Below are 25,374 nucleotides of genomic sequence, written 5' to 3'. Positions count from 1 at the left end.
GCATCACAAACTCCTCGAAGGCCTGATGTGAGCTATAACTCAAAGATATTGCCGTGGCCCCACTTTGGGGGCTAAGTGTTAAATAAAAACTAAAATTAGAAGGAAGATGATAGGATGCTCTTCAGAGAACATTTCCAGCTCTGTCTGCATAATTTTAGTGCTTTGATGAAACATGCCTCTGAAGAAACAGTTAACCATATAGAGTGGTTAAGAATAGTTTCAACTGGCCTTATCTAAAATACAGAGTATTCAGAATCCTCATCAAGTTTTAGATATCAGGCACATTCCCAACACATTTAGTTGTATTTCTAGGAGAAAAACAGTCCTTCCAGGAATCTATGCACAGAGTTCTAAATAGTAGAAGCAAATGAATGATACTGTCTTTGGCATGAACCCTAACAATAAAACTCTCATCAAAAGAAATACAGCTCATTTGTCAACTAGATCAGAAACTAAATTCAGGACACATATATAATGGCAGGATGGTTAACGAAACTGTTTCTCTTCTTCTAGGGACTACTACTAGGTTGCATTGCACTGGAAATGACCCAGTGGGGCAGCAAAGCCCTATAGCATGGCAGAGTGGTAAGAATCAAGAGACATAGATCCCTGAATTATCATAAGAAATAGGTCCTTCACCTATACATTGAACTGCAAGGTGAGCAAGAAATAAACTTTTTTTTTTTTTTTTCCCGTACTGGGGATGAAACCCAGGGGCAGTCTATCAATAAGTGACATCCCCAGTTCCTTTTATTTTATATTTTATTTTGAAAGAGGTCACATTTAATTGCTAAATCTGGCATCAAACTTTCAATCCTCCTGCCTCAGTCCCCTGAGTCACTGGGATTACAAATGCACCACACCTGACAGAAATAATCTTCTTTATCATAAAGTCACTGAGCTTTGGAGATTGCTTATGTCACCAGTGAGCTTACTCCAGCGAATACTATGAGATATGCTTGTCACTGAAACTCAAGATTTATAATTCATCTACTTTGATACAGTTCATAAATAGTTCTGTATCTTCTCCTAATGGGTGAGGTGCCATCATTTGCAGAAAAATAAATCCATACAAACAAAACTTCAGAAAGACATCATCAAATGCAAACCCAGAAGATGGTGCAGGGACATTTCTGCCTTCCTAATGTTGATACTGATGGTCGCTTAAGTAGGTGGGTAGAACAAGAAGTCTATTGCTCAACTGCTAATTGTCTCTCCACCTTTGCAGATATTTTTCATGTGGTATCTAACACTACAGTCCCAATTCTGGTTGTGGAACTAGTTGGATACTACATGAAGAACATATTCACATTGTGTTCACACTAGCCAAGATAAGGAAACGACTTAAATGTCCATCAGTGCATGAATGAGTAAAGAAATGTGGCATACACATATGTTGGAATACACCCTAGAAAAGAAGGAAATCCTGTCATTTATAAAGACCTGGATGGACCTGAAGGATATTATGCTAAGTATAATAAACCAAACACAGAAAGAAAAATTCTACATGATCTTACCTACCTGTGGATTCTAAAACAGTTAAACCCAAAGAAGTAGAGGACAATGGTTGTTACCAGTGGCCAGAGTTGGGGCGTGGAGGACAATGGGGAGGTGTTGGTCAAAGGGCACAAAGTTTCAGCTATGCTCCACAAAAGAATTTTATAAATTAACAAAAATAAAGACTGTTTAAGAACATTTGTTTTTACAACAGTTTTACAGTATGATTTTTTAAAGAAAAATCTGCTTGTAAATGTATGAAAAAAAAATGCCTCTGGAGATGGTAGATTATTTACTCAGGGAAAACAAACAAGTCTGGTAGCCTGAATTGACGTACAAAATTAAAAGCAACCTGGTAAACAGAAAGCAAATGTATCACATGATAATATCAGCTATATCAATACCCAGAAAGATTTATATTGATTTCAAGTAAACAGATATCCCTTAGCTTGGGAACCAGAAGAGTATTTCTGAGATTAAATTCTTAAAGATAGCAAGGGTGTTCAAAAATCATTTACATTCAAAGATATGGCTGAAAAGTGACACATGGAACTTTTATTAAATTGTTTCTTAACTGACATCTTGTACTAAATGTTCTACTTTATGATTTTGATTTCTCTTCATCTGATACTCATTTAAACCTCAAGTTTCTCTACCTCTACCAGTTTCTCTGTACAGTCATTAATATAAGCAAATTATATCAATCAAAAGCCCAGCTATTGTAAAAAATCTAGTGCTACATTTTTCTTATTATACTGAATGACTAAGTCAATTTCAAATGCTAATATCCCATACTGAGAGAAGGGAAGAAATGTAACTGATACTAAAGACCTGCTATGGGCCAGGCACTGTGATCAGTAACTTGTATACCCTGACTGGTTAAATGTTTGGTGGGGAAAACAACCTGGGAGCAAAGCAACTTTATCCTTGCTTTATGAAGAAATCAGAGTTCCAAAAATTTTCATAAACTATGCACAATAACAGGTTTGCCAAAAAACAGTCCCATTCATATAGTGGGCACATTCAGGAACCTAAATGTGTTTTCATTTGGGGAGCCATGAACATAAATCCTGAAGTAGATCTTTTTTAAACTAGAGTTCATCTTTCTGCTTTTTACTTTCCATCCAGTCTTATCTTCTGCTATTGACTTAAAAACTTTAGTGGGAAAAATTAAAAAAACAACTTTAGTGTCCTTGGTACTACCAATAAAAAGCACCACTCTGTTAGAATCTCTTACAAAATAATATATTGAGTGGGAGAGACTGAAATACAAATTAGAACAATGTTCTCAAAATCTCTGTGAATGAGCTGGTGGAGCACTACTGCAGTCCCAGCAGCTCAGGAGATCAAGCAGGAGGATCGCAAGTTCAAAGCCACCCTCAACAACCTAGTGAGACCTTGTTTCAAAATGAAAAAATTTTTTAAAGTTGGGAGTGGGGACTTTGAGGATGTGGTTCAGTGGTTAAGCACCCCCGGATTAAAAAAAAATGTGAATGTGAATGTTAACTATTCATGCACCCCCTTACTCTTCAAAAATCCTATCAGGGCCCACTTTATCCATTTTTACAGAAGGGCTCGGAGAATGTAATAAACTTGCCTGTAGTCATTAGGTTGCTAAGGAACTGAGCAAGGTATTGGGGGCAGACAGACTTTGGCCAGTGATCACACTCTTTCTGTCAGGTTGCTCTTGAAGCAGATGTGAATCAATAAGAATTTCTCCGTTCCTTGATTTTAATAAGATCACTTCTCACACTGAAAAAAAATCGTGAATTTCATATTCTGAAGCCCATTCCCTGCCTATGTATGGTGCAGGAAAGAAAAGAAGAAGAAAAAAAAGTCTTTCACATCCGGGCTTTCTGAAAGTTCTCAGTGGTTCTCAGGCTTCACCTCAGAGCCAGCTCACATAGCCCACTGCACCTCCAGAGTGGGTAATGGAAGGTACAAACCTCTCATGTGCTACAAGAGAAGGCCCACCTCAGACCTAAATAGAGCTTTGTTACATCAGTCACACCAGTGGGGTTAAAGAGAAGCCCACACTATCACATCAGTTTTTCCAGTTAGAACCTAAAAGGTATGAATTAAATGTTGAGTTTAAAAAGAAGAAAAATTTCAAAAATGCCCTTGATCTATAATGAAAAGAAAAGAAACAAGGGCAGTCCTAATCCTTGAACTCTCACCCCTATTCTTACTTCATTCTCCCTGGCCAACCCCACCCTCCTCAGATCCCTGGGGAACCCTGTTACCACCCTGACTTTCATACTCTTCACTTCTGCTCCTCAAAAAGGTTTACCTGCCTTGCAAGTACTCCAAAGCCATCTCCTTCTGCAAATTCCCCTCTTCCACTCCATTCTATCAGCTTGGAATTAGAAAAAGGAGCTCCCTCCTCCAATGCCACCAATGAAAGGACACCTGCTTTCACCTACTGTTATACTGGATAAGAGGTCCATTCCAACTAAAAATTTATTATTTTATTAAACCAACCTTACTAAATAGTGAATCACAATCAACATGCTCTCAAATATCTCCATACTGCCATAGAGGTATCTGCCTGCTACCTCCTAGGCAGGATTGAAGATAGCCTCCTGTCCCTTGGCACATGGCTGGTCTGAGGAGAAAAAGATGGAGATGCCTTTGTGTTAGTCAGTTACTTACAGTTGAGATGATAAAAGGAGAGGAAAATGAAAAGAATAGGAAGCCACTCCTAGACTACTCTAAAAACCCAATCTTAGATGCCTAAGGAAAGAGAGCCTGGAACATGGATGCCATTTGTGACCACAAACCCTGTTCCATGTGGGTGGACACAGTCAAAAGAAATCAGCCAACATTCATATCCTTTCCCTCAACAACTTCATCAATGAAATTGAAGATTTGGGTTCCCCACTCTACAAGAAAAATAATAGTAGTAATAGTCCTCTCCTTGTGCTATGATGACCCTGGCACTCCCCAATTTCTTTTATTTTTTATTCTTTTACTAGGGACTTAGCCCAGGGGTTCTTTACCATGGAATCACATCCCTAACAGGGTCTCACTTAGTGAGACTTAGGGCTTAGGGTCTCATTAAGTTGCTGAGGCTGCCCTTGAACTTGAGATCCTCCTTCCTGAGCCTCCTGAGTCGCTGGGATTATAGGCATGTGCCACTACACCCAGCCCCCTATCTTTTAAAACTGACCTTTTTGACTGAAAAAAAAAAAAATATTAGGTTTCACTTGAGTCCAGGATGGGCACTATTCATCAATGATAAACACAAGATAAATGTTAACAATGTGTTTGTAATGAAGAAAAGTCACACTGCGAAGTGAAGGAAACAGTCAATCACCAACTTTTTCCAACCTCTGCCCCACTCCCAGAAACACCAGTTGCCACAAAGGTCTCTATTTCCTCACATTAGTTGTATTGATTCCAATGGTTAGGTAGCAGTCACATTTTATTCAATTTCATCATGTCCTCCATTAAATTTTTTTTAAAGTATACATAGCTTGGGATGCAGTTTGCCTAACATGCTCTCTTGAGCATGATTTGACCCCAGTATAGCCAAAAAAAGAAAAAGAAAAAGAAAAAACCCAGAAAACTTCCATTTTTTTTTTCCCTAAAATACAAGCTACTTGTATACACACTTCAGACAGAGCACTAATCTCCAAAGTTTATAAGAACTTAAAAAACCTTATACCCAAAATACAAAGAACCCAATCAATAAATGGGCTAAGGAACTGGGCAGACACTTCACAGAAGAAGATATACAGATGATCAATAAATCAATAAATGGGATAGATTCAAACTAAAAAGCTACAATTGAAGAATTGACTACACAGGATTTTTTGTGAGCTGGACTGCTGCTAAACACTACTATCGCACTGTCTCATCACCAACATGTTTCGACAGTTTACTCATTTTTAGAATCCACCTATCTGTATTTGGAATGCATTCCTGACTGCGTTTTAAGAAGGAAGGCTTGTATAGGAATACCAATGACACACCAGCCAGGAGCCAGGGAGACAGAGCACAGGAATGCAGGACAATTTTCAGGACTTGAATTCTATGGACAGTTTTCTAGGACATCAGTATCCTGGGATTTCAACACCAACTCATACTTAAAAAAGAAGGAAGTTTGTCAGTTGGAACCATTTTAGAAAATTAGAAAAAATTTTTTCTGTTTTTTTTTTTTTTTAAGTTGTCAATGGACCTTTATTTAATTAATATATTTATATGCAATGCTGAGGATCGAACCCAGGGCCTCAAACATGCCAGGCAAGTGCTCTACCACTGAGCCACAGCACCAGCCTCCATAGCACAAGAAATAAAAACAAGAATCAATAATTGGGATAGATTCAAACTAAAAAGCTTTCTCTCAGCAAAGGAAACAATCAATAATGTGAAAAGAGAAACTACACAGTGGGAGAAAATCTTTTCCACACACACTTCAGACAGAGCACTAATCTCCAAAGTTTATAAAGAACTTAAAAAACCTTATACCCAAAATACAAAGAACCCAATCAATAAATGGGCTAAGGAACTGGGCAGACACTTCACAGAAGAAGATATACAGATGATCAACAAATAAAGTGCTCATCATCCCTAGTAATTAAAGAAATGCAAATTAAAACCACCCTAAGATTTCATCTAACTCCAATAAGAATTGTTATTATCAAGAACACAAGCAATAATTAAGTGTTGGCCTAGATGTGGGGAAAGAGGCACACTCATACACTGCTGGTGGAGTTGCAAATTGGTGCAGCCACTCTGGAAAGCAGTATGGAGATTCCTCAGAACACTTGGAATGGGCCCACCATTTGATCCAGCTATCCCACTCCTCGGTTTATACCCAAAGGACTTAAAATCAGCATATTACATGGATGCAGTCACATCAATGTTCACAGCAGCTCAATTCACAATAGCTAGATTGTGGAACCAACCTAGATGCCCTTCAATACATGAATGGATAAAGAAACTGTGGTATATATACACAATGGAATATTACTCAATCATAAAGAAGAATAAAATTATGGCATTTGCTGGTAAATGGATGAAGTTGGAATAGGCCAAACCCAAAGAACAAAGGTCAAATGTTTTCTCTGATAATTGGATGATGATATAAAATGAGATGGGGTGGTGCCGGGGGGTGGGGGAAGAATGAAGGAACTTTGGATGGTGTAGAGGAAAATGGGGTGGTGGGGGGATGGAAAGATAGTAGAATGAAACAGTATTATCCTATGTATATGTATGATTACATGAATGGTGTGAATCTACATTGTGCATAACCATAAAAATGAAAAGTTGTACCCCATTTGTGTACAAAAAATCAAAATGCAGTCTGTAAAAATAAAAAAAAAATTTTAATTAAGAAAAAGAAAAGAAAATTAGAAAAATATGCTAAGTATGGTAGCGTACACCTGTAATTCCAGCTACTCTGGAGACTGAGGCAGTAGGATCACAAGTGTGAGGCCAGCCTGGAAAACTAAGTGAAACCCTGTGTCAAAATAAAATAGGAAAATGGTTGGAGATATAGCCTGGTGGTAGAGAGACCCTAGGGTTCAATCCCCAATACAAAAAAAAAAAAGAAAGAGAGAAAGAGAGGGAGAAAGGAAGGAAGAAAATACAAATTCTTTATATATCACTGCCTAAAAATAGAGAATACCTAGTCACATTTAAGGACACAGTTTGCACAAACAAAAATGTAGCCAATTAATATGTTTTCAGGGACAGATTTTCTGAACTACTGAAGTCAGGAAAATTCCTCTCCTAGAATGATTCTGATTGGCAGATCCTTTCTGAAAGAAGACAGCTGAATTAAGGGAGGCCTGTGGTCATTTTATGTCACTGGTTAAATTTTTGTTTGTTTGACTGATTTTTTTGTTTTTTGTTTTTGGCCAATCCCTATAGCTATATGCAAATGGCTACCCCCAAAATATATGCTCATGGCACTGTATTAAAATGGCAGGAATTCCCAAAACATAAATGCATAGTATTGAATTCTTACGCAAGTCACTGACTGAGTATGCCTTTAGTAGTTTTTTTCAACAGAACTTGACAGCTTAAAATTCTAAATGACTTGAAGCTGCTGGTATCTATTTCACTTGGCTACTAGGGTAGTCAGGATGTCTAACTTAGGAAGGATAAAATGACAAAATGTTCTAGGAATCAACAGGTCCTTATTTTGCCTTTAAAATGCACCCCTAACTTGGTTGTTTGAAGGCAGTATCTTCTGTTTATTTTTCTGTAGGATCAATTATTAAAAAGGAATCAAACAAAAAAAGATGGAACAGTACTGCTAAGGTACAAAGTTAAGTCATGAACTCTGCAGTAGAACATGCTTACTATGGTTAAAAGGCAGACACCACATACAAATTTAGCAACAACCATTAGATATCGTGACCTTTGGCACTGGCATTTTCCAGTATCGTTTCAGATAACATGCGTAAAGATGGCAAAAGTAATGTAATCTCTTAATGCCCGTGTTCCAAACTTCTGAAATAGCCTCAGCAGAATAAACATCTTTTCACTTACTTTTAAAGAACCAAGGCAATCTTTAAAAAGAAATAGTCATCAAACATGATCAATAAATGAGGAAGAAATTCAACAGCAAGTTAGTCAGTTAATCACACTTGCAACATATACACATTACCTAAAGGTAATGTGGTCATGGTTCAGAATGAAAAAGAAAGATGAAAAACCTCTTCAATACCATTTGTCTTTAGGGGAAGCACCTAAACACAAACTCCTATTAAACTTGACTTCCATTCTTCCTAATGTGTTTTTAAAGCTATAATTCCCATTCAGGATACGGACTTCCTAGTATATGGTTCCCCCACCTTGTAGCACAAAGAAAAAACAAATGTAAGACAATCCTGGCTTAAAGGCATCCATAAAAAAGTAGAAAACCAGTATCTTATAGATCACCCAGTTATACTTTACCCACATTCCTTCATCTGCATCTTTGAAACAGGATTATAACACCCAATTTGTATCACAAAGTACCCTAAGGACATGGAGGAATGGAAATAGGAAACCAAAGGTAACCACTAAGGTTGCTATCAGCATTTCAAGCCTGAAAAGATAAAAATCTCTCAACAAAATGGTCTTCTGGCATCAACTAGAATTATAGGAAGGCAGTGCGAAAGGGAAAAAAATTTGAAAAAAGAAAAAAAAAAACATGAGCATTAAATCATTTGGAAATTTCATACCAATTTCATTATTATGGCTTTCTTCCTCCATTAAATTCTTTATTTAATATAAGATAAATACTACATAAGGAACTAAACCTGTAAGAAATAAAATCAGGATTCAAAGTTGGGCCCTTTCTCTTCTACTTCCTTTCTCAGTCGCCTGCCTTCTAATAAGACAAACTTTTGGCAGGGACATAGAAGTATCCAGACATTTTGATGAGTTAGACAAGGAAAGTCTAAATGAACAAACCCTGGCACTCGTGAATGAAGCAGTCTTTTAAAACATAAAGAGCCAAAACAGAGGCTAAATAAACAATGCTCCCTGAAAAAAAAATCCACATTGTAAAAAAAAAAAAAAGAGAGAGAGAGAGAGAAAGAGAGAGATACACACAGTTCTCAAGTATCATTAAGGCAGCATTCGCAATTAGTAACTTTCAAATCAAACTGAGAAACTTCAACAGGATTTCCTTAAAAAGTCAGTGTGCACATGCCCCACATACAGTTCCTCAGCAGCTTCAGGTTGCACACCATTAATACATGCAGTTACTTACTTGCTTCCTTCTGTAATGAGTGAACTGAGAAAGTCCTAAGATGGTGGCAAGCGCACCTCCTCCAACAAGAACAGTCCCTTTCACCGCCTTTTGAAATGCCATTTCTTAGCCTACAAAGAAAAAAAAAAAAAAAAGGAAACAAAAAGGAGTTAATTGGGATTTTTGTCACATAACAATCCCAATAATAAAGAGACTGTGTAGAATATGGAAAACCAGAAAAGGAAACATAAAATAAGGAAGGTACTAACATGCCAACTTGTATACAACTCAAAAGTATTAACCAAAAAAACCTCGACAAGGGAATTGATTATGTAAAAGTTACATTCAGATCCAACAGGAACTAAAGAAAGAAAAGCAAATTAGGAGACAACTGAGGATATTTAAACAGTATGAAGTCAAGAGAGCTGTGAAAAGAAATGTCATTGTGTATTTGACAAAACTGCATGCTGTACTTGCAAATTTGCTCAACAGCTAATCCCCTCCACATGGAAAACTGGTAGAAGTCTTGTGTCATTCAACATGACAATAAACCTCAGGCCTGCTTCAGGTTCTCTGGCAAGGGTTTAATTCAAATTATGGTACAACTCCCTTTTTGAGTTTTCCCTTCTTAATGTAGTCCTTACTAGAGTCAAAGGCCAACAAATTTACATTTCTATCACTAGAGAAAGACTCCGTTTTGCAGATAGGAAGTCAATAGTACAATGCCACATCCTTTCACAAACATAAATTTAACTTGCTGTAATTTCTTTCATTAGGAGAATTAACAACAACAAAAAAAAAAAAGGCGGGGGAAGGGGATGTTCTTCTAGCCAGAGCTGACTGACACCACAATTTCTATAGCACACCTCCAGAATAAGCATTCTTACCTGCTCACTAGAAGTATTCCTCTAAACAAAGTTATGTATTGTGTTAGCTCTTCCTTCAGGCTTGTTTTCTGTTACTGGACTGAATCCATTAAAGTTTTATGGAGGATTTAGAATTATTTTTTACTTTTTCAGAAACCAAAATAATAATTTCATAGAAATAAAAATTCCACCCCAAAATCCTTTTGTCTGTTTTTATTCTGCCAAACATAAAAAATAATTCCTAAAAATAATCTGATTAGAGTTTAATTTGATCTGCCTAAGACTTCCATTCACAAAAGCAGCTGGCACACCTACCTCACAGGGAGCCACCAATCTATATTCCTGTTTGGGTGGAGATGAGTCCTGTCTGAACAACACACCTTACACTCCACTGCTATCTCATAACACAAGAATGTTCTAATTCCAAAGGCAGTTTTAACTTATGACATTAAAAATCGCATAACATCTCAACGTACATTATGATAGTTACTTGTTCGAACATATTGGATACGTATCTATTAATCATACTATCCTAAGTTAAGGAATTCTAGTATAGTTGGAACCATGATTCTACAGAAAATTCATTTTGGATTATAAATCAGGTTCTGAAATAAAAGTTGTCATTTATTAAAATTTTATTTTTTCATCTGATCTCATTATTCTTTACAAACTCTGAAATTCTAAGGTGGCCTTTTAATTAAGAGTCTCACCAAGACAATAGTTCACATTCCTACTTAGCTGCCCAAGACCTCTTCTTACCTATCCCTACTTTACATAATCATCCTCTCTTTCCCAAATTGTGCAAGACCTTGGTGTATGCTGACTAGAGATTTCATTCATGATACAGCAAATCCTAGGCAAAACCTTATATCCTGAGCAGCTTTGAGAGGAAAAACCACAACTTAGCAGGCACCATTTGTCATAGTTCATCACACCATTCAAGGAACTGCTATGAACATTCACATGGCTGCCCATCACACAATAAAGGAGACACCAGCAGCCCTGCCAGCATACTATCTCCAGGCTAACTGGGATCCTCTATCAATTGGGTACAGAGAGTAGAGTCCTAGTTCAATTTACCTAAACAATGCACTTGCCTACCCCATCGGAAACAGCAGCCAGGTGGTCCATTAGATGTGAGTGTTGTGGCTGATTAAATTTAGCTTAGTATCATTGCTTCTGTCTTGTTGATAATGTCACTGATGACCTCACAAAGGATACCACACATCAACATGAACACCTGAGGGATGTTATACATAACACAGTCAATGAAAATGTCTCAATATCTGAGTTACTCATTCAGCCAGACAAGTTTGGAGCTAAGTTTTTCCATAAATGTGGGTTCCCTATACACTGAATTGTACTTTTTCAATTTGATTTGTCTGAGACCAAAACTTGCAAAAGGGGATATTTTCACGTATATTTTTCAATTAGCCACTAACACCAGTGAAAAACTGCATTCACATATTGCCAGAATTAGCAATATTGTTGACTATAATCAATTAAGAGTTTCCTTTCTAGTTTCATAAAATTATTTATGCTTAAGGGATCGTTATTTCTACTCTGTTCAAATCCTTCCATAAGATCATCTAGCTAATTATAATAAATAAACCATGCTCTCAAGTATTTTAAAAACAAAAGCACAGAATCAAATCAGTTTGATCTGGCTCTTCTAAGATAATCATTACTTTTGTTATTGCTATGAATATTATAATGACAATAGCTGCCATCTATTGAATGTGTGCTAGGTAATCGCGATTATGCTTTTAAATTTTTGCACGTCAGCTCATTTCACCCTTGCTACAATTAATTTGATAGGACTGGGTTGTAGTTCCGTGGCAAAGTGCATTCCTGGCACATGCAAGATCCTGGGTTGGATCACGAGCACTGCAAAATAATAATAATAGTAATTTCATAAAAGAGGCAGCTGTGGTTCAGAGGAAGGAGGGGGTTTTCCTGAAGTCACTCCCTACTAAGAGAAAACCATGACTGAGTCCAGGCCTCAACCACCGGGTGGTTCTTTCTGCCCTACCTTTGGTCTCGAAAAGTAACTTCCCCCAAGTGCTACACCATAATTTGTTGTCACTCCCCAAAAAAAGGCCCTACTCTCAATCACCCAAGGTCTTCAATCCGTCAGCATTCAGGTTTCTGTCTGAGGCAAGGAAGAAACCTGTAGCAAATCTTCATTAGCAACCTTCTGCCAGATAATTAAGAACCCTGTCTTAATGTTGAAAGAAATTTAAAATAATATAAATATGAATTATACACTGTGGACATGTACCGGTTTTCATTCCCTTGTAAGGAGAAAAGGGTTCAAAATGATTACAGTATTTCCTTCTAGACAAAAGCCATGAGGGGAAGTTAGCAAAGAGCGAAGCCAAAAATATTGACACATCTTCACCTTTTGCAATTCAAAGTGCAAGAAAACCACATGGAGAGGATAATCCAAAATTAAAATTAGCTTAGTTGTCATAGCTCAGTGTCCATATTTTGTAGCCTACTAGTTAAATCACATATATGTTGTCTCAGAATTGGCTCCGACTTAGGCAGAACAGTTCTAATTCTTGCAAGAAGAACACCAGCTCAACTGGCAAAACCTAAAAAAAATGCCCCTCCTCTACATTTATCAACTGCCTCAAAGAGTTTACAATCTATTTGTACAATGAAATATCAAAGCCTGTCTTGTAACTATGTCTTATAACAACTTGTGTTATACTGCAAGTTATAAATACTCTGGTAGAAAGGAAAGTAAGGTGCTATAACATTGTAGGGGAGCAAGCGATAATTCTGACTAAAAGAACACTTTAAAAAAGACAGGATACCTGAGAAGGAGCTTGAACAACGCAAAAGGTTTTGGGGAAAGTGAGTAAAGAAAGGGCTGCCTAGAGAATGACTATTTGAGGAGAGGAAGTGCATTGTGGCAATATTGCAGAGGTATAAGGAGTCATCCAGTTTGGTTGGAGAAGATGTCCAACTAGAAAGAAGGTTTTAAGAAGCATCCCAAGGCAAGAGAGATGACAACTCTACATATGTGAAGTAAGATATTTTGATAATATCCTGTTGGCAAGTTGAGGCTGTAGATCAAAGAAGCAAGGTGTTTTGTTCCATTTCTTGGATCTATAAACAGTGTTCAAGTAGATTTTTGTGTTGAAGCTTGAGAAATACCACAATTAGAAGGCAATGAAATAGTTCCATGGGATAGGACAAGAGCCTGGTTTAAAGCAACATTCAAAAGCGCAAATGCAAAGATCAAGGCTTTTCAGAAATCTTTAATGAAAGTACCCAAGTTGAGACCACAATAGGACCTGACAAGTGACTACAGAAGGAAGTGGAAAGAACTGAACACAATAAGGGGTGTTCAGCCCAGGTAGCTAGAAATTGGCCCTCATGTTACAATATTAACATCTAGAAATAAAAGCAGGTTTAAGAAAGAAAAGGAGCTCAGTTTGGAAATGAGGAAATTTGAGATCTCGAAGAAAATAACAAACAGTTGGCTACGTGGGTTTAACATACAAAAGTCGTGACAGCGAAAGGTGGGACTCAGGAAACTTCAGCCTAGAACTGACAGGTATTACTGCTACATAATAAAATATAGTTTAGTGTTAGTAAACAAAAACTAGATTTGCTACTTCTCGAGGTCTGCTGGCCCATGTTTCCTACTGACTACTGCAACTCTCCTGGCTCACCTGAGCTCCTAGCTGTCCTTTTCTTTCTTCTAATATATATTTTTTTTAGTTGTAGGTGGACAAAATACCTTTATTTTATTTTTATGTGGTGCAGAGGATCAAACCCAGGGCCTCATGCGTGCTAGGCCAGTGCTCTACCACTGAGCCACAACCCCAGCCCCTTCTTTTTTTTTTTTTTTTTTTTATATTGGTTCCTTTTAGTAATACATGACAGTAGAATCTATTTTGATATATTTATATAAGCATGGAATATATCTTATTCTAATTAGGATGGCAGTCTTGTGGATGCACACAATGGTAAGATTCACTGTGGTGTATTCATATATGTGCATAAGAAAGTTGTCCTTTCAGGATTTTCATTGTGGACAAAGTGACTTCAACAATGAGAACAACAGCTCTGATCTACTTCATACACATAATTGCTGAGTGTCCCCCACCCCTACCTCCTTCCATTCAGAGGCAAGGATGCTACCTGAGCTCAATCACATATTTGAAGAACTTAACCACACATTTTAGTAATAACTACCAATTGAAAAGTACAGAAGTTCTCAACAAGAAGCCGCAAGCAAACTGACTGCAGCACATGTCCTGGTTCCTGAATTCTCTAGAGACTACTCAAGTTCCTCTTCCAGTCTTCCTATCCTATCTTCTTTTCCCCAGCAGCCTTACTCTTCAGGATGGAAATTTAGTATAAACAAGAATTCATGCAAATGTATTTATCATTCAACTGTGGGAGAAGTCCTGGGGGCCTTCAGTTTACAAAATTCTCCCATCCTTTCGGCCTCTTGTGTAGAAATCAGGATGATCTTTCTGGTCTCCATAATGACCTTCCTGATCTCTATTAACTAAAGGGAAAAAAATGAGAACTTCTCAGGAGTTCGACTCTTCTGCCAGCATGAGTCAGCAAGTTTGTCTCCATCTTTTATAACTGTGATCAATGGGAAAAAAAAGTAGAACTTGAAGATCATATTCAGAGTAGTAGTTCAACCAGCTTTGCAGTTCTTGAGACATGGGTTCCTAGCAAGAAATAAAGGTGTTCTATGGTTTCCTGATTCCATACACTGAAAAATCCAGACACATGAGGCATATCAAACATAAAATAAAATCCCAGAATATAACCTAAAGGTATCATGTGCTACATCACTATGTCCTTTACAAACTAAGCATACAAGCAGATCCAAAGTAGCAATATTTCCTTACACGTCAGTGCACAGCCACCCGCCCCTTGTAAATGGGCATGGAAAATCGCCTCCTCATCTATTTTGAGTCATGTGCACTGTCACATCATGAGGACCAATCAGGGGGCCAAGCCTCATGGTTCACCCACATATAAATCTTATGACTTGTAAGACAAAGGTACATGAAATCTTACAAAATAAAAGTTCAGGACCTCATCAGAGAAAGTCCTACTCAGTAAGTCTATAATCATGGACCCTGACAATAAGTACCCAGCAAAATGGAAGGCGACAAAGTGAACCCAAAAGCATCTTCCCACCCAGCAGCCAATTTTTAAATGGAAAAGTCAAGATTTCTTAGTACCTTGACCTAGATATGTTTTAACAAAGCAAACCCTCTATTATTCCAATTAATAGGCGTCAGATGCTTTGTATAATTCTCCTTAAAGAAGTACCTCATGGTTCAGACACATTAAACACACACTAATCAAGTGCTCACACAGACCAGTAACAATCAAAATGCACGATGAACTAAGCATAGAAGAGGTCCTTCCCTTTCCCCAAAGTTCACCCTACAGCAGGGACAATGATCAGCTCTGCCTGTGATGCTTCCCACCAGTCAAGCAGATAGGCACTTCCACCACATACATCTTACATGGCAGTTCCTACAGAAACACACAGAGAGCCCTCCAGCATGATTTTGAAAGTTGTCAGACATAAATGAATGAAATATCCAATATTAAAGGCATATCAGCCTGTTCTTAAGAAACAGAGGAGTCCTAGACCATAAAATAAGAATGAATCATCTGTTTTTGTTGATCTTTGGTTACTTTAAACATCTTTTAAAAGAATTTAGGCCAAGACTTTGTAGGAAATAGATGCAAGAGTTACAAGAAATGACCCCAATGGAAAGAAGTAAACGTGTCAAATTCTGAGAAAATAGCGGACACCTATCCTTCAATTACCTTCAGTTATAAAGAACACACACTGAAAAGGATATTAAATGACAAATAAAAATGCTTTTCAGAGGTCCCTGAGAAAAGCATTTCCCTGATAGCACAAGATAAAGGAAAGAACAAAGGAAAAGTCAGAAGGAAAGTTACAAATATAAAAAATCTTCAGATTTTGGATATATAAAATGTTGGTGTATGACTGATTAGGAAGCTAAAAAGCATGCTCACATAAAGCTGGTAGAGAGTCAAACACTGGCTTTATTCCCAGTGTCCACACACAACCAGAAGGGAAAGGCATGTTCCTCTAGTTCCAACCCATTTCTCCAGGGAATCCTGTGTCAGAAGGGCAAAACCCAAGTATTGAGGAGCAAGGAATCTTAATAAGAGAAGATAATTTTAATAAAGAGAAAAAAAATGACCAAAATCATAAAACAAAGAGAAAGTAAAAGAAAACAAACACTATTTATATCAATTCACACAATTTCAAGACAGAAAGTACTTTGGAAAAAAGTTTCCTACTAGTCTCCCTGGGTCGCCTAAATTTAGGTCAATTATATGAGTTTAGGAGTGAGACCACAGCTGTGGATGACTGAAAAAGAGGTCAGCCCAGGATCACCCCTCAGCCTCAAAGGAAGGCAGGAGTCTGGGAGCTCGACAGGAGGGTTGGCCAAAAGAAGCTGAGCTGGTTTCTGAGGCTCAAATCAGAGTTCAAACAGTGTAAGGAACAAAAATAAAAGGAGAAAATAAGGTCAATAACCATTTATAGTGAGCTAATCGAAAGTCTCTGAAAATTTTATCTCAAACATTATTATAGCTTTTTGGTGTGTAATTTTTGTTTTAATTTAATATACAACATCACAATCATTAACCAAGCATTTATTTTGAAGTCCTCCAAAATGAAAATATATCAAAAGGGCAGGGGCCTTAGAGGAACACAAGGACACACACTCACATTCTAGTTGTCATTTATTAAGAGCCAATATTTTACAAAACATATGCTGTTTCCAAGGCCAGATTATTTACTTGCATGTTCTACCATTTCTAAAATAAACTCTGGAATTACAGAGTCAAAAATTTTACCCTTTTTCCTTATTTTCATGAGCTTCCCCTTGGGATTACAAGAAATCAATGAAGCCCATCTCAGCTAATAATAAATTTGTAATCATTAAGTACAAATGATCATAGTTTAATTCATAACAGAATGGTTTCTGTTGTTACTTGCTTTCCATAGAATTGCTACAAAATCATAATGATAGCTCACGTGGGTAAATTTGTTTTCCATTCTAAATTCATTTTAAAATCAAAATTAATATATCTTCTTCCATCCTAGATAAATTCATGGATATTTTTGCTTAAAGTTGTAAAATCCTATTTTTAATATTTATTAAAATATACTTCTGCCTTCTTTGTTTATCATATATACATAATTTAGGGTAACTCTGAGAAGCCTAAAATAAAATGGTCCTCAAAAGTAAAATCCAAGAACATTCCTTGCTGAAAATGCCCACCCCTTATAAAAACACAAGACAGGAGTGTACAGTGTGCGTAGTATGGGAAGAAACAAATTTGTACCTATAAATCAACTAACAGGAAATGTCTGACTTAGCATTAAAAAGAGTACCCTACGTATAGAAAACACTTTGGTTCTGCCCTGAGGAAAAAGGAATATCAATGGATCACACCAAAAACGTTCATTAGTCAGACTAATCACATTAGTCCCACGCTGCTTCTTTTAGTCTTTCTACCCTTTTATATTACACCTACTACTAGATTAGGAAAATAGGTGCCATTCCCGTGACAACTCAAATCCTTTCTCAGATTTTCCATGAAATCAATTATAGAACTGACTTCAGTAACTGAGAAAAATTGATTTATTTTGTTATAGAATATACTGCATACTAAACAATAGACTGCAAAACTTGGTGCAATGGTGCACACCCACAATCCCTTACTCAAGAGGATGAAGCAAGAGGATGCCAAATTTGAAGCTAGTGTTGGCAAGTTAGAGGCCAGTCCAGGTACCTTACTGAGACCCTGTCTCAAAATAAGAAATAAAAAGGGGCCTGGGGTTGCAGCTTAGTGGTAAAGTCGCCTTGGTTCAATTCCCAGCACAACCAAAGAAGAAATCTGTCCCCTTTACCATATAAAGTTTGTGGTTTTGAAAGGTTTAAATGAAACAAAATTTGTTCAGAGAATGGGGCACCGCAGATAATGAAATTCTAGTTACCTAGATCTGAATCCGCCCTTACCTAGATCTTACTATTTATAGATTTCTAATATGTTATACTTTTATTAAACAGCACTATGAATTAGGAAAGACTACTGAATATAAACATTTTTCTTTGAAGACAAATAGTTAAAGGAGCTTCAAAATTATTGTTCTGAAACCTTTTGAAATAGCTTCAATGTAGAAGGTGTGAGAATTATGTTTCATATATAAGTACAAACAAAATTTCAAAATGTTGCCTTTTCTTATAACCTCAAAATCCAATGTCAAAAGGATGCAAACCCAAATAAATACAACTTTCTCATACTAGACAAAGGTGCCAAAAATATGCAATGGAGAAAAGATAGCCTCTTCAACAAATGATGCTGGGAAAACTGGAAATCCATATGCAAGAGAATGAAACTAAACCCCTATCTCTCAACCTGCACAGAACTCAACTCAAAATGGATCAAGGACCTCGGAATCAGACCAGAGACCCTGCATATTATAGAAGAAAAAGTAGGTCCAAATCTTCAACATGTCGGCCTAGGATCAGACTTCCTTAACAGGACTCCCATGGCACAAGAAATAAAAGCAAGAATCAATAACTGGGATAGATTCAAACTAAAAACCTTTCTCTCAGCGAAGGAAACTATCAGCAATGTGAAGAGAGAGCCTACAGAGTGGGAGAATATCTTTGCCACTCATACTTCAGATAGAGCACTAATTTCCAGAATATATAAAGAACTCAAAAAACTCTACACTAAGAATACAAATAACCCAATCAACAAATGGGCTAAGGAAATGAACAGACACTTCACAGAAGAAGATCTACAAGCAATCAACAGTTATATGAAAAAATGTTCAACATCTCTAGTAATAAGAGAAATGCAAATCAAAACTACCCTAAGATTCCATCTCACCCCAATTAGAATGGCAATTATCAAGAATACAAGCAACATTTACAATTAAAAACAAAAAAGAAGAAGAAGAAGAAGAATACAAGCAACAATAGGTGTTGGCAAGGATGTGCGGAGAAAGGTACACTCATACATTGCTGGTGGGGTTGCAAATTAGTGCAGTCACTCTGGAAAGCAGTGTGGAGATTCCTTAGAAAACTTGGAATGGAACCACCATTTGACCCAGCTATCCCACTCCTTGGCCTATACCCAAAGGACTTAAAATCAACATACTACAGAGATACAGCCACAACAATGTTCATTAGCTGCTCAATTTACAATAGCCAGATTGTGGAACAACTTAGATGCCCTTCAATTGATCAATGGATAAAGAAACTGTGGTATATATACATACAATGGAATGTTACTCAGCCATAAAGAATAATAAAATTATGGCGTTTGCAGGCAAATGGATGAAATTGGAGAATATGTTAAGTGAGATAAGACAATCTCAAAAAACCAAAGCATGAATGATCTCCCTGATAAGCAGATGATGACACATAATAGGGCGTGGGAGGGGGGCAAGAATGGAGGAAGGAGGGACTGTATAGAGGGAAAAGAGGGGTGGGAGGAGTGAGAGGGAAAAGAGGGGTGGGAGGAGTGGGGGGGAGGAAAAAATAACAGAATGAATCAAAAACTATTACCCTATGTAAATGTATGATTACACGAATGGTATGCCTCTACTTCATGTACAAACAGAGAAACAAGATGTATCCCATTTGTTTACAATAAAAATAAATAAAAAGATGTAAATTTTTAAAAAGCTAGCTGAAGAGTACATAGAGGTTAATTACACTGTTCTGTCTACTTTTGTACAGTTTGCAATTTTGGGTAATGATTTTAAAATGCAAATACGTAAATACTGGATTAATATATGTGCTGATTTCATTACTGAGAACATTTAAATTTAGTGAAATTTTTTAAAAAATACAATGTCAATTGACTTTCTTAGTTTTTATTCGTTGTTTTTATCACTGATGAATAAGAAGGTTTTGGGAAATATTTATTGAAGATAACTGATAAAATCCTGAAATCATTTTTTAAAAACTATGAGTTTTAAGATAATTAATTTTAACACAATAATTTTAGTTAATTTACTTAGTAAAACAATTACTTCTAAGTCTAAACACAGCTCTATTACAAACAATACTGCACAAATACTTAATGTTCAAGTCATGACAGAAATGTAACAGAGATCAAAATGTATGTTGCGGTGGGGAGACTAGTTTCTCTGTTTCCTTGAGATTGAGAATAGCCCCAGGAAACAAAGTCAACCACATTTTACATCCTGTATTCTTTTTTACCCTGTGGTCTACTGAAATTTACATTTAAATTCATTTCTCTACATAGCTAATAATCCAAATGTGTGGATGCATAAATTGCACACATAATGTATATTTGCAAAGACAATCTGAGATGTACTACAGTCAAAACAATTAGGTTTTGTATTACTTTGCCAAATGATTGCACTCCCTAAAAATGTTTGACTCTTTAGGAAATAAGTATCAGAAACAGGAGACAGCAATCGAATTAATTCAAATGGCAAATAATCACATTCAAAAGTACAGGCCAACAGCCAGGCTCAGTGGTGCACACCTGTAATCCTAGTGGCTCAGGAGCCTGAAGCAGGAGGATCTCGAGTTCAAAGCCAACCTTAGCAAAAACAAAACAAAACAAAAAAAAACACTAAGCAACTCAGTGAAACCCTATCTCTAAATAAAACACAAAATAAATAAATAGATAGGGCTGTGGATGTGGCTGAATGGTTGAGTGCCCCTGACTTTAATCCTCCATTACCCCACCAAAAAAAGTATGTTCAAACAATATAACACTCACTAAATGCTCCATCCCCCTCACCACCACCCATTACCAGTAAATGATGAAATATTCTGTTCTTTCACCTCTGCAAAAATAATGAGCATAGCTGTATTTTAATCTCAAACATCTGGGCTGAAACATCTTGATCACAAAAACTTATTCTCTCCTCTTGAACCAAGCATCCTCTCCAACCCTCTCCTTTTCAAAATTTTTCTTTTCTTCTGTAGAAAGCCTGGCATATACCATAAGTGGAAAGCATTCAAACACTAGTCTATAAACAAGTCCAGGCACTGTGCATGAGATACCATGTACCAAGGTAGCACAACTAATGGCACAGCAGGTGCAGTGTAAAATTTACATACCATAAAGAGAGGACAAAGGTTCTACTCAATATTCTCCCTAGAGCTGTCACTGATTTAAAAAGATGAAAAGAACTCTGTGTTCTTTCAGTTCCCAAAAGACCAGATTAAAAGATATAATCACCAGGGGGTATTCTGGAAGGACCCATTAGGAAGACTTCCCTTGTAATTCTTTCTCTTTCACTAACTTCCTTTGTGACTTCAAGTAAATTATTCAAACTTGCTGATTCTCATTCCAACTGTAAATGAGGTATTCCAGAAAATGTCTAAAGCTACTTTACTTAACATCTTAAGATTTTATTATTTTATGATTTTTTTTCATTCATTATGTGTGTTGGAGGCGGGTATCCCCATGCACCAAAGGTAGGGTTATGTTTTGGGTCTTGAGGGTGCTAAAAGTCTTTATCACCAACCTGTGGTGCTACTGGGAGTGATGGAACCTTAAGGAGGTAGGGCCTAGTGGAAGGAAGTTTGATCCCTGGTCTTGTGCCCTTGAAGAAGATATTAGGTCCCAGCCCCCTGTCCCTCTCCACCTCTTTTTTACTTCTTAGCAGCCTGAGAAAAACAGTTTTCTTCTGTCATGAACTTCATCCATGATGTCCTTCCTCATTACTGGCCCAAAAAAAAAAGGGTCACACAACCATACACTGAAACCATGAGCCAAAATAAATCCTCATTGAAGTTGATTTTATCAGATATTCTGTCACAGTGACAGAAAGCTGACTAACACAGGTGGCATTCTCTTACTGCCCTGTTTATTTAGCACTGTTGCATAATTAAGGCTTACATTCATTCTTTCATTCAATAATTATTTTCTGATAATCTAGCATGTGCCAGGCACTGAACATATAACTAAAACAAACACAGAATTTCTGTCTTCCAAGAGTTTATATTTGAGTGGAGTTCAGTTTTGAAAAAAAAAAAAAAAAAAACCTAAAGTATTTTGGATTAAAGTGTTTCAAAAATGCACATCCCACCACTTTCCCAGTTTTTCTTCTTAAATAGAAAATATTAACAATGAATTCAGTAACTAATGACTTAAAAGTCATCTATACTACATGCTATTGTAGGGTGATACCCTGGGGAACAGTTTAAAAGACAATGCTATTAGCCCCTTCATTATGCAGCCTCAACTCAGACTGCTCCCATCTGAATTCTTCCTTCTATCTGCTTTATGAGATTTTTCCTATTTCTTCCAAACTATCAGGCTGATGATACTTTTTCATGTTGATCTTTGAGTTCTCCTACTTATTTATAACTTATTTTCACTGTGGTTAAAAGAAAAAAGAAAGAAAACCAAATTATCTAAAACTGCACTTCGAATACAAATAAATACCTCAAATAATGCAGAAGGAGCTACTTACCTACATTTGGATTTTCAACATTCTGGCTCTAAGTATTCAGGGGACTTTCTCTCCCTTCTTGCTTGTACTAGAGGTTAAAGGGATTTACCAGATAACTTATGGATTTTGCTATACATGCTATGGATGAAACAAATTATCCATGACTCTTACAAAGATTAGGAATTTCAAACCAGATACATGTACCTAGTCCAGGCATTAAAAAGCAAATTCATATTTCAAATCCTGCCTCATCTATATAAAACCACAGGATCTTGGGGAACAAGATAGCAAGACTCTTCTTCTTCTCTTCTAGAACCAATTAGAACATTTTTTTCCATGCTTTCCTGGATTTAAAGAAAAGTTTACCAATACATGAATGAAAAAAAATATATCTTCCACTCTGAAAAAAACACAATTCCTTGTTGGAAACTGCCTTATGGAAACACACCTATCATTAGTTAGACAATGATAAAAATTGTACCTTGTTTGAAATAAACCAAAACACAAGTTCCACCAAATACTGAGGAAAGCATCACTGAAGGACCTTCCCTAAGAAAGAAGCTGGAAGGAGGGACACTGGTTCTGGAAACATGCATTCATCCAGGAGGACTGGATGACTGCTAGATCCCCTGCAGAGCTCCAGGAACTGAGAAGTCCCCTGCTCACATGCATTGGGGAAAACAAAAACTAAGTATGTGAACAATAAATTTAAAAAGTTAATATCTTCAAAATGACAAGTGCAATGAAAAAATAAGATGAATAACAAGTGAGAGAGTAATTGGGAATGGAGGGAGCTGCTTCACATAAAATGTTCACAGCAAAATGTAGTTTCAGAGGAGAGACCAGCACACAAGCCTCTGACAGAAGGGTCTCCTGAGAGGCAACAGGCTGCAAAGATACTTGGCATGCACATGCTGGGCCTCTTGGGAAACTGAAAGGCCGCCGTAAGTGCAGCAGAGTAAATGACATGGGCAGTATGTTCCAGCCAACATAGGAAAGCCAGACAGGTGCCAAGTCACCTATGACCTCCTCCCAGCAAGGTTTTTATTCTGACAGGATAGAGATAAAAAGTCAATGGAAAGTTTTAATCACACAATGATCCAAAAGAATTGAGAGAGAGAGAGAGAGAGAGAGAGAGAGAGAGAGAGAGAGAAAGAAAGAAAGAAAAGAAAAAAGAAAGGAAGGAAGGAAGAAGAAAGAAGAAAGAAAAGAAGGAAGGAAGCATTTGATTTTTCCTTACAGACAGTTAGCTATCTTCTTGAGCAAACACAAGTATGAAAAAAAAGACATAATGAGGAGAGAAACAAAGAGTGAACAAATTAGATGAGAAAATAGTTAAAAATCACAAACCACAATCAAAAACAGGATCTACAGTAGGAAAACAAACACTTAGGGATAACCTTGAACACAAATATCTACTAACTCACGTACTTGAAAGATCATTCCATTTCATTCAGACTGACAAAGCAGGAACAACAAACAGTGTCAACTGAAAGCGTCTCTCAAATACCAATAGGCAAAGTGATTTCTCTTCCTGCTTGGGCAGGTTCTATGTACAGGTGACTCTCCATCCACACTTATACACATACATACTCAATATAACTTCAACTGATTTTGAAACTAATTTGGAAAAGAATCCTGGGTCACATCTCAACAGGTAAAAGGCATCCAGGACATTTCCCACCAACACAAGGCTAGGAAGCTAAGAATCTGTGTGAAACTTATTGTCCCAGCTGATTCTAGAATTAGTGGGCAAGAGAGACTGCATATGATTAGTTATTTATATTTATGGATTTGAATTTTAAAGAGAATGCCTGGCCTATCCCCATTTTGTTTCATAATTTTCCCCCTGTTGGAGACTAAAGAGCAACAGTCAATTGCTTGAGTGTTGGCATCACACTGGAAACTAAAGGGCCGTGCATTTCAATTCCAGCTCAAGAAACACTCTGGCAGAGTGAATGCAATTCACTAGACCCCAGTGGGCTAGGTTCGCACTGTTGTCAGTCAAATCACACAGCTGATGGAAATCAGCAGAGCACATTAGCAATTTATACTCAACAGCCTCTCCTCAATGAGAAATTTCAAGACAATGTTAAGGGAAACTCAAAGTTAATCCAAAATATTTAGCTTATAGCTTGAGCCCCTGTTTTTACCATGAGGCAGTCAGGGGGCAAGTGACTCAAAAAATGGCAATTCTAATAGAATTCCTGTCAAAATTGCAGGTTCCAATATCCATGTGACCACCTTCAGGCCTGACCTGACCCAGTGCACTTCTGCCGACTCCCTTGGCCATTAGTTTGGCAGCTGCCAGCAACATAATTTGTTTATCAGACTATGTTCTGAGCAGCTGAGTGCTCTGAAGAGATTACCACTGGAGATGTCAGCTCATCTTATGACAGTCTTGGCCTCAACAAAGCCACCTACCTGACTTCTCTGGACTTCAGCTTCCTTGCACGGAAGATCAAGATCTGTACACACCCCTCTTTGTGGCACTGCTGGACCCCATAGCCCTGGTCTTCTGCTCTGGGGGGTGGGGGGTCTCCCATTTTCCCACCCACTGGACAGTGAGTCCATTCACCATCCTCAAAAGACTGCCCTCAGCATAACCCCACTCCACTCTGACTGAAAAGGCAACAATTTTATGATGTTAAATATTATAATAAAGTGAAGAAAGGTCTAGAAATATGTGCATATTATTAAATAAGTTAAAAATTCTAAATGTCTTTATTGCTTAGGAATTAATTCTGGGTGACGATATAATTGGTAAATGATGAGAAAAAAAGTAGATAAAACAGTGCCTGTGTGTTTGTATATGTGTGTGT

The 25,374-nt window shown here is 37.2% G+C and overlaps 1 protein-coding gene across 5 annotated transcripts in view; it reads right to left on the bottom strand.

Moving 5' to 3' along the window:
• The window catches only part of Gpd2 (glycerol-3-phosphate dehydrogenase 2), a 132,701-nt gene that overhangs the window by 90,574 nt on the left and 16,753 nt on the right, over positions 1-25,374 (bottom strand). For all 5 annotated transcript variants that reach the window (XM_047545441.1, XM_047545440.1, XM_047545442.1 and 2 more), the window contains exon 2: positions 9,209-9,318. In XM_047545441.1, the coding sequence (XP_047401397.1) occupies positions 9,209-9,310 (102 nt within the window). In that variant the 5' untranslated portion in view covers positions 9,311-9,318. The remainder of the gene's footprint in view (positions 1-9,208; positions 9,319-25,374) is intronic.

This window comes from Sciurus carolinensis, chromosome 3 (genome assembly GCF_902686445.1).
Source record: "Sciurus carolinensis chromosome 3, mSciCar1.2, whole genome shotgun sequence".
Lineage (NCBI taxonomy): Eukaryota > Metazoa > Chordata > Mammalia > Rodentia > Sciuridae > Sciurus > Sciurus carolinensis.
The sequence above is the reverse complement of the archived record's forward strand: the minus strand, read 5'-3'. Positions and strand labels throughout refer to the sequence as shown.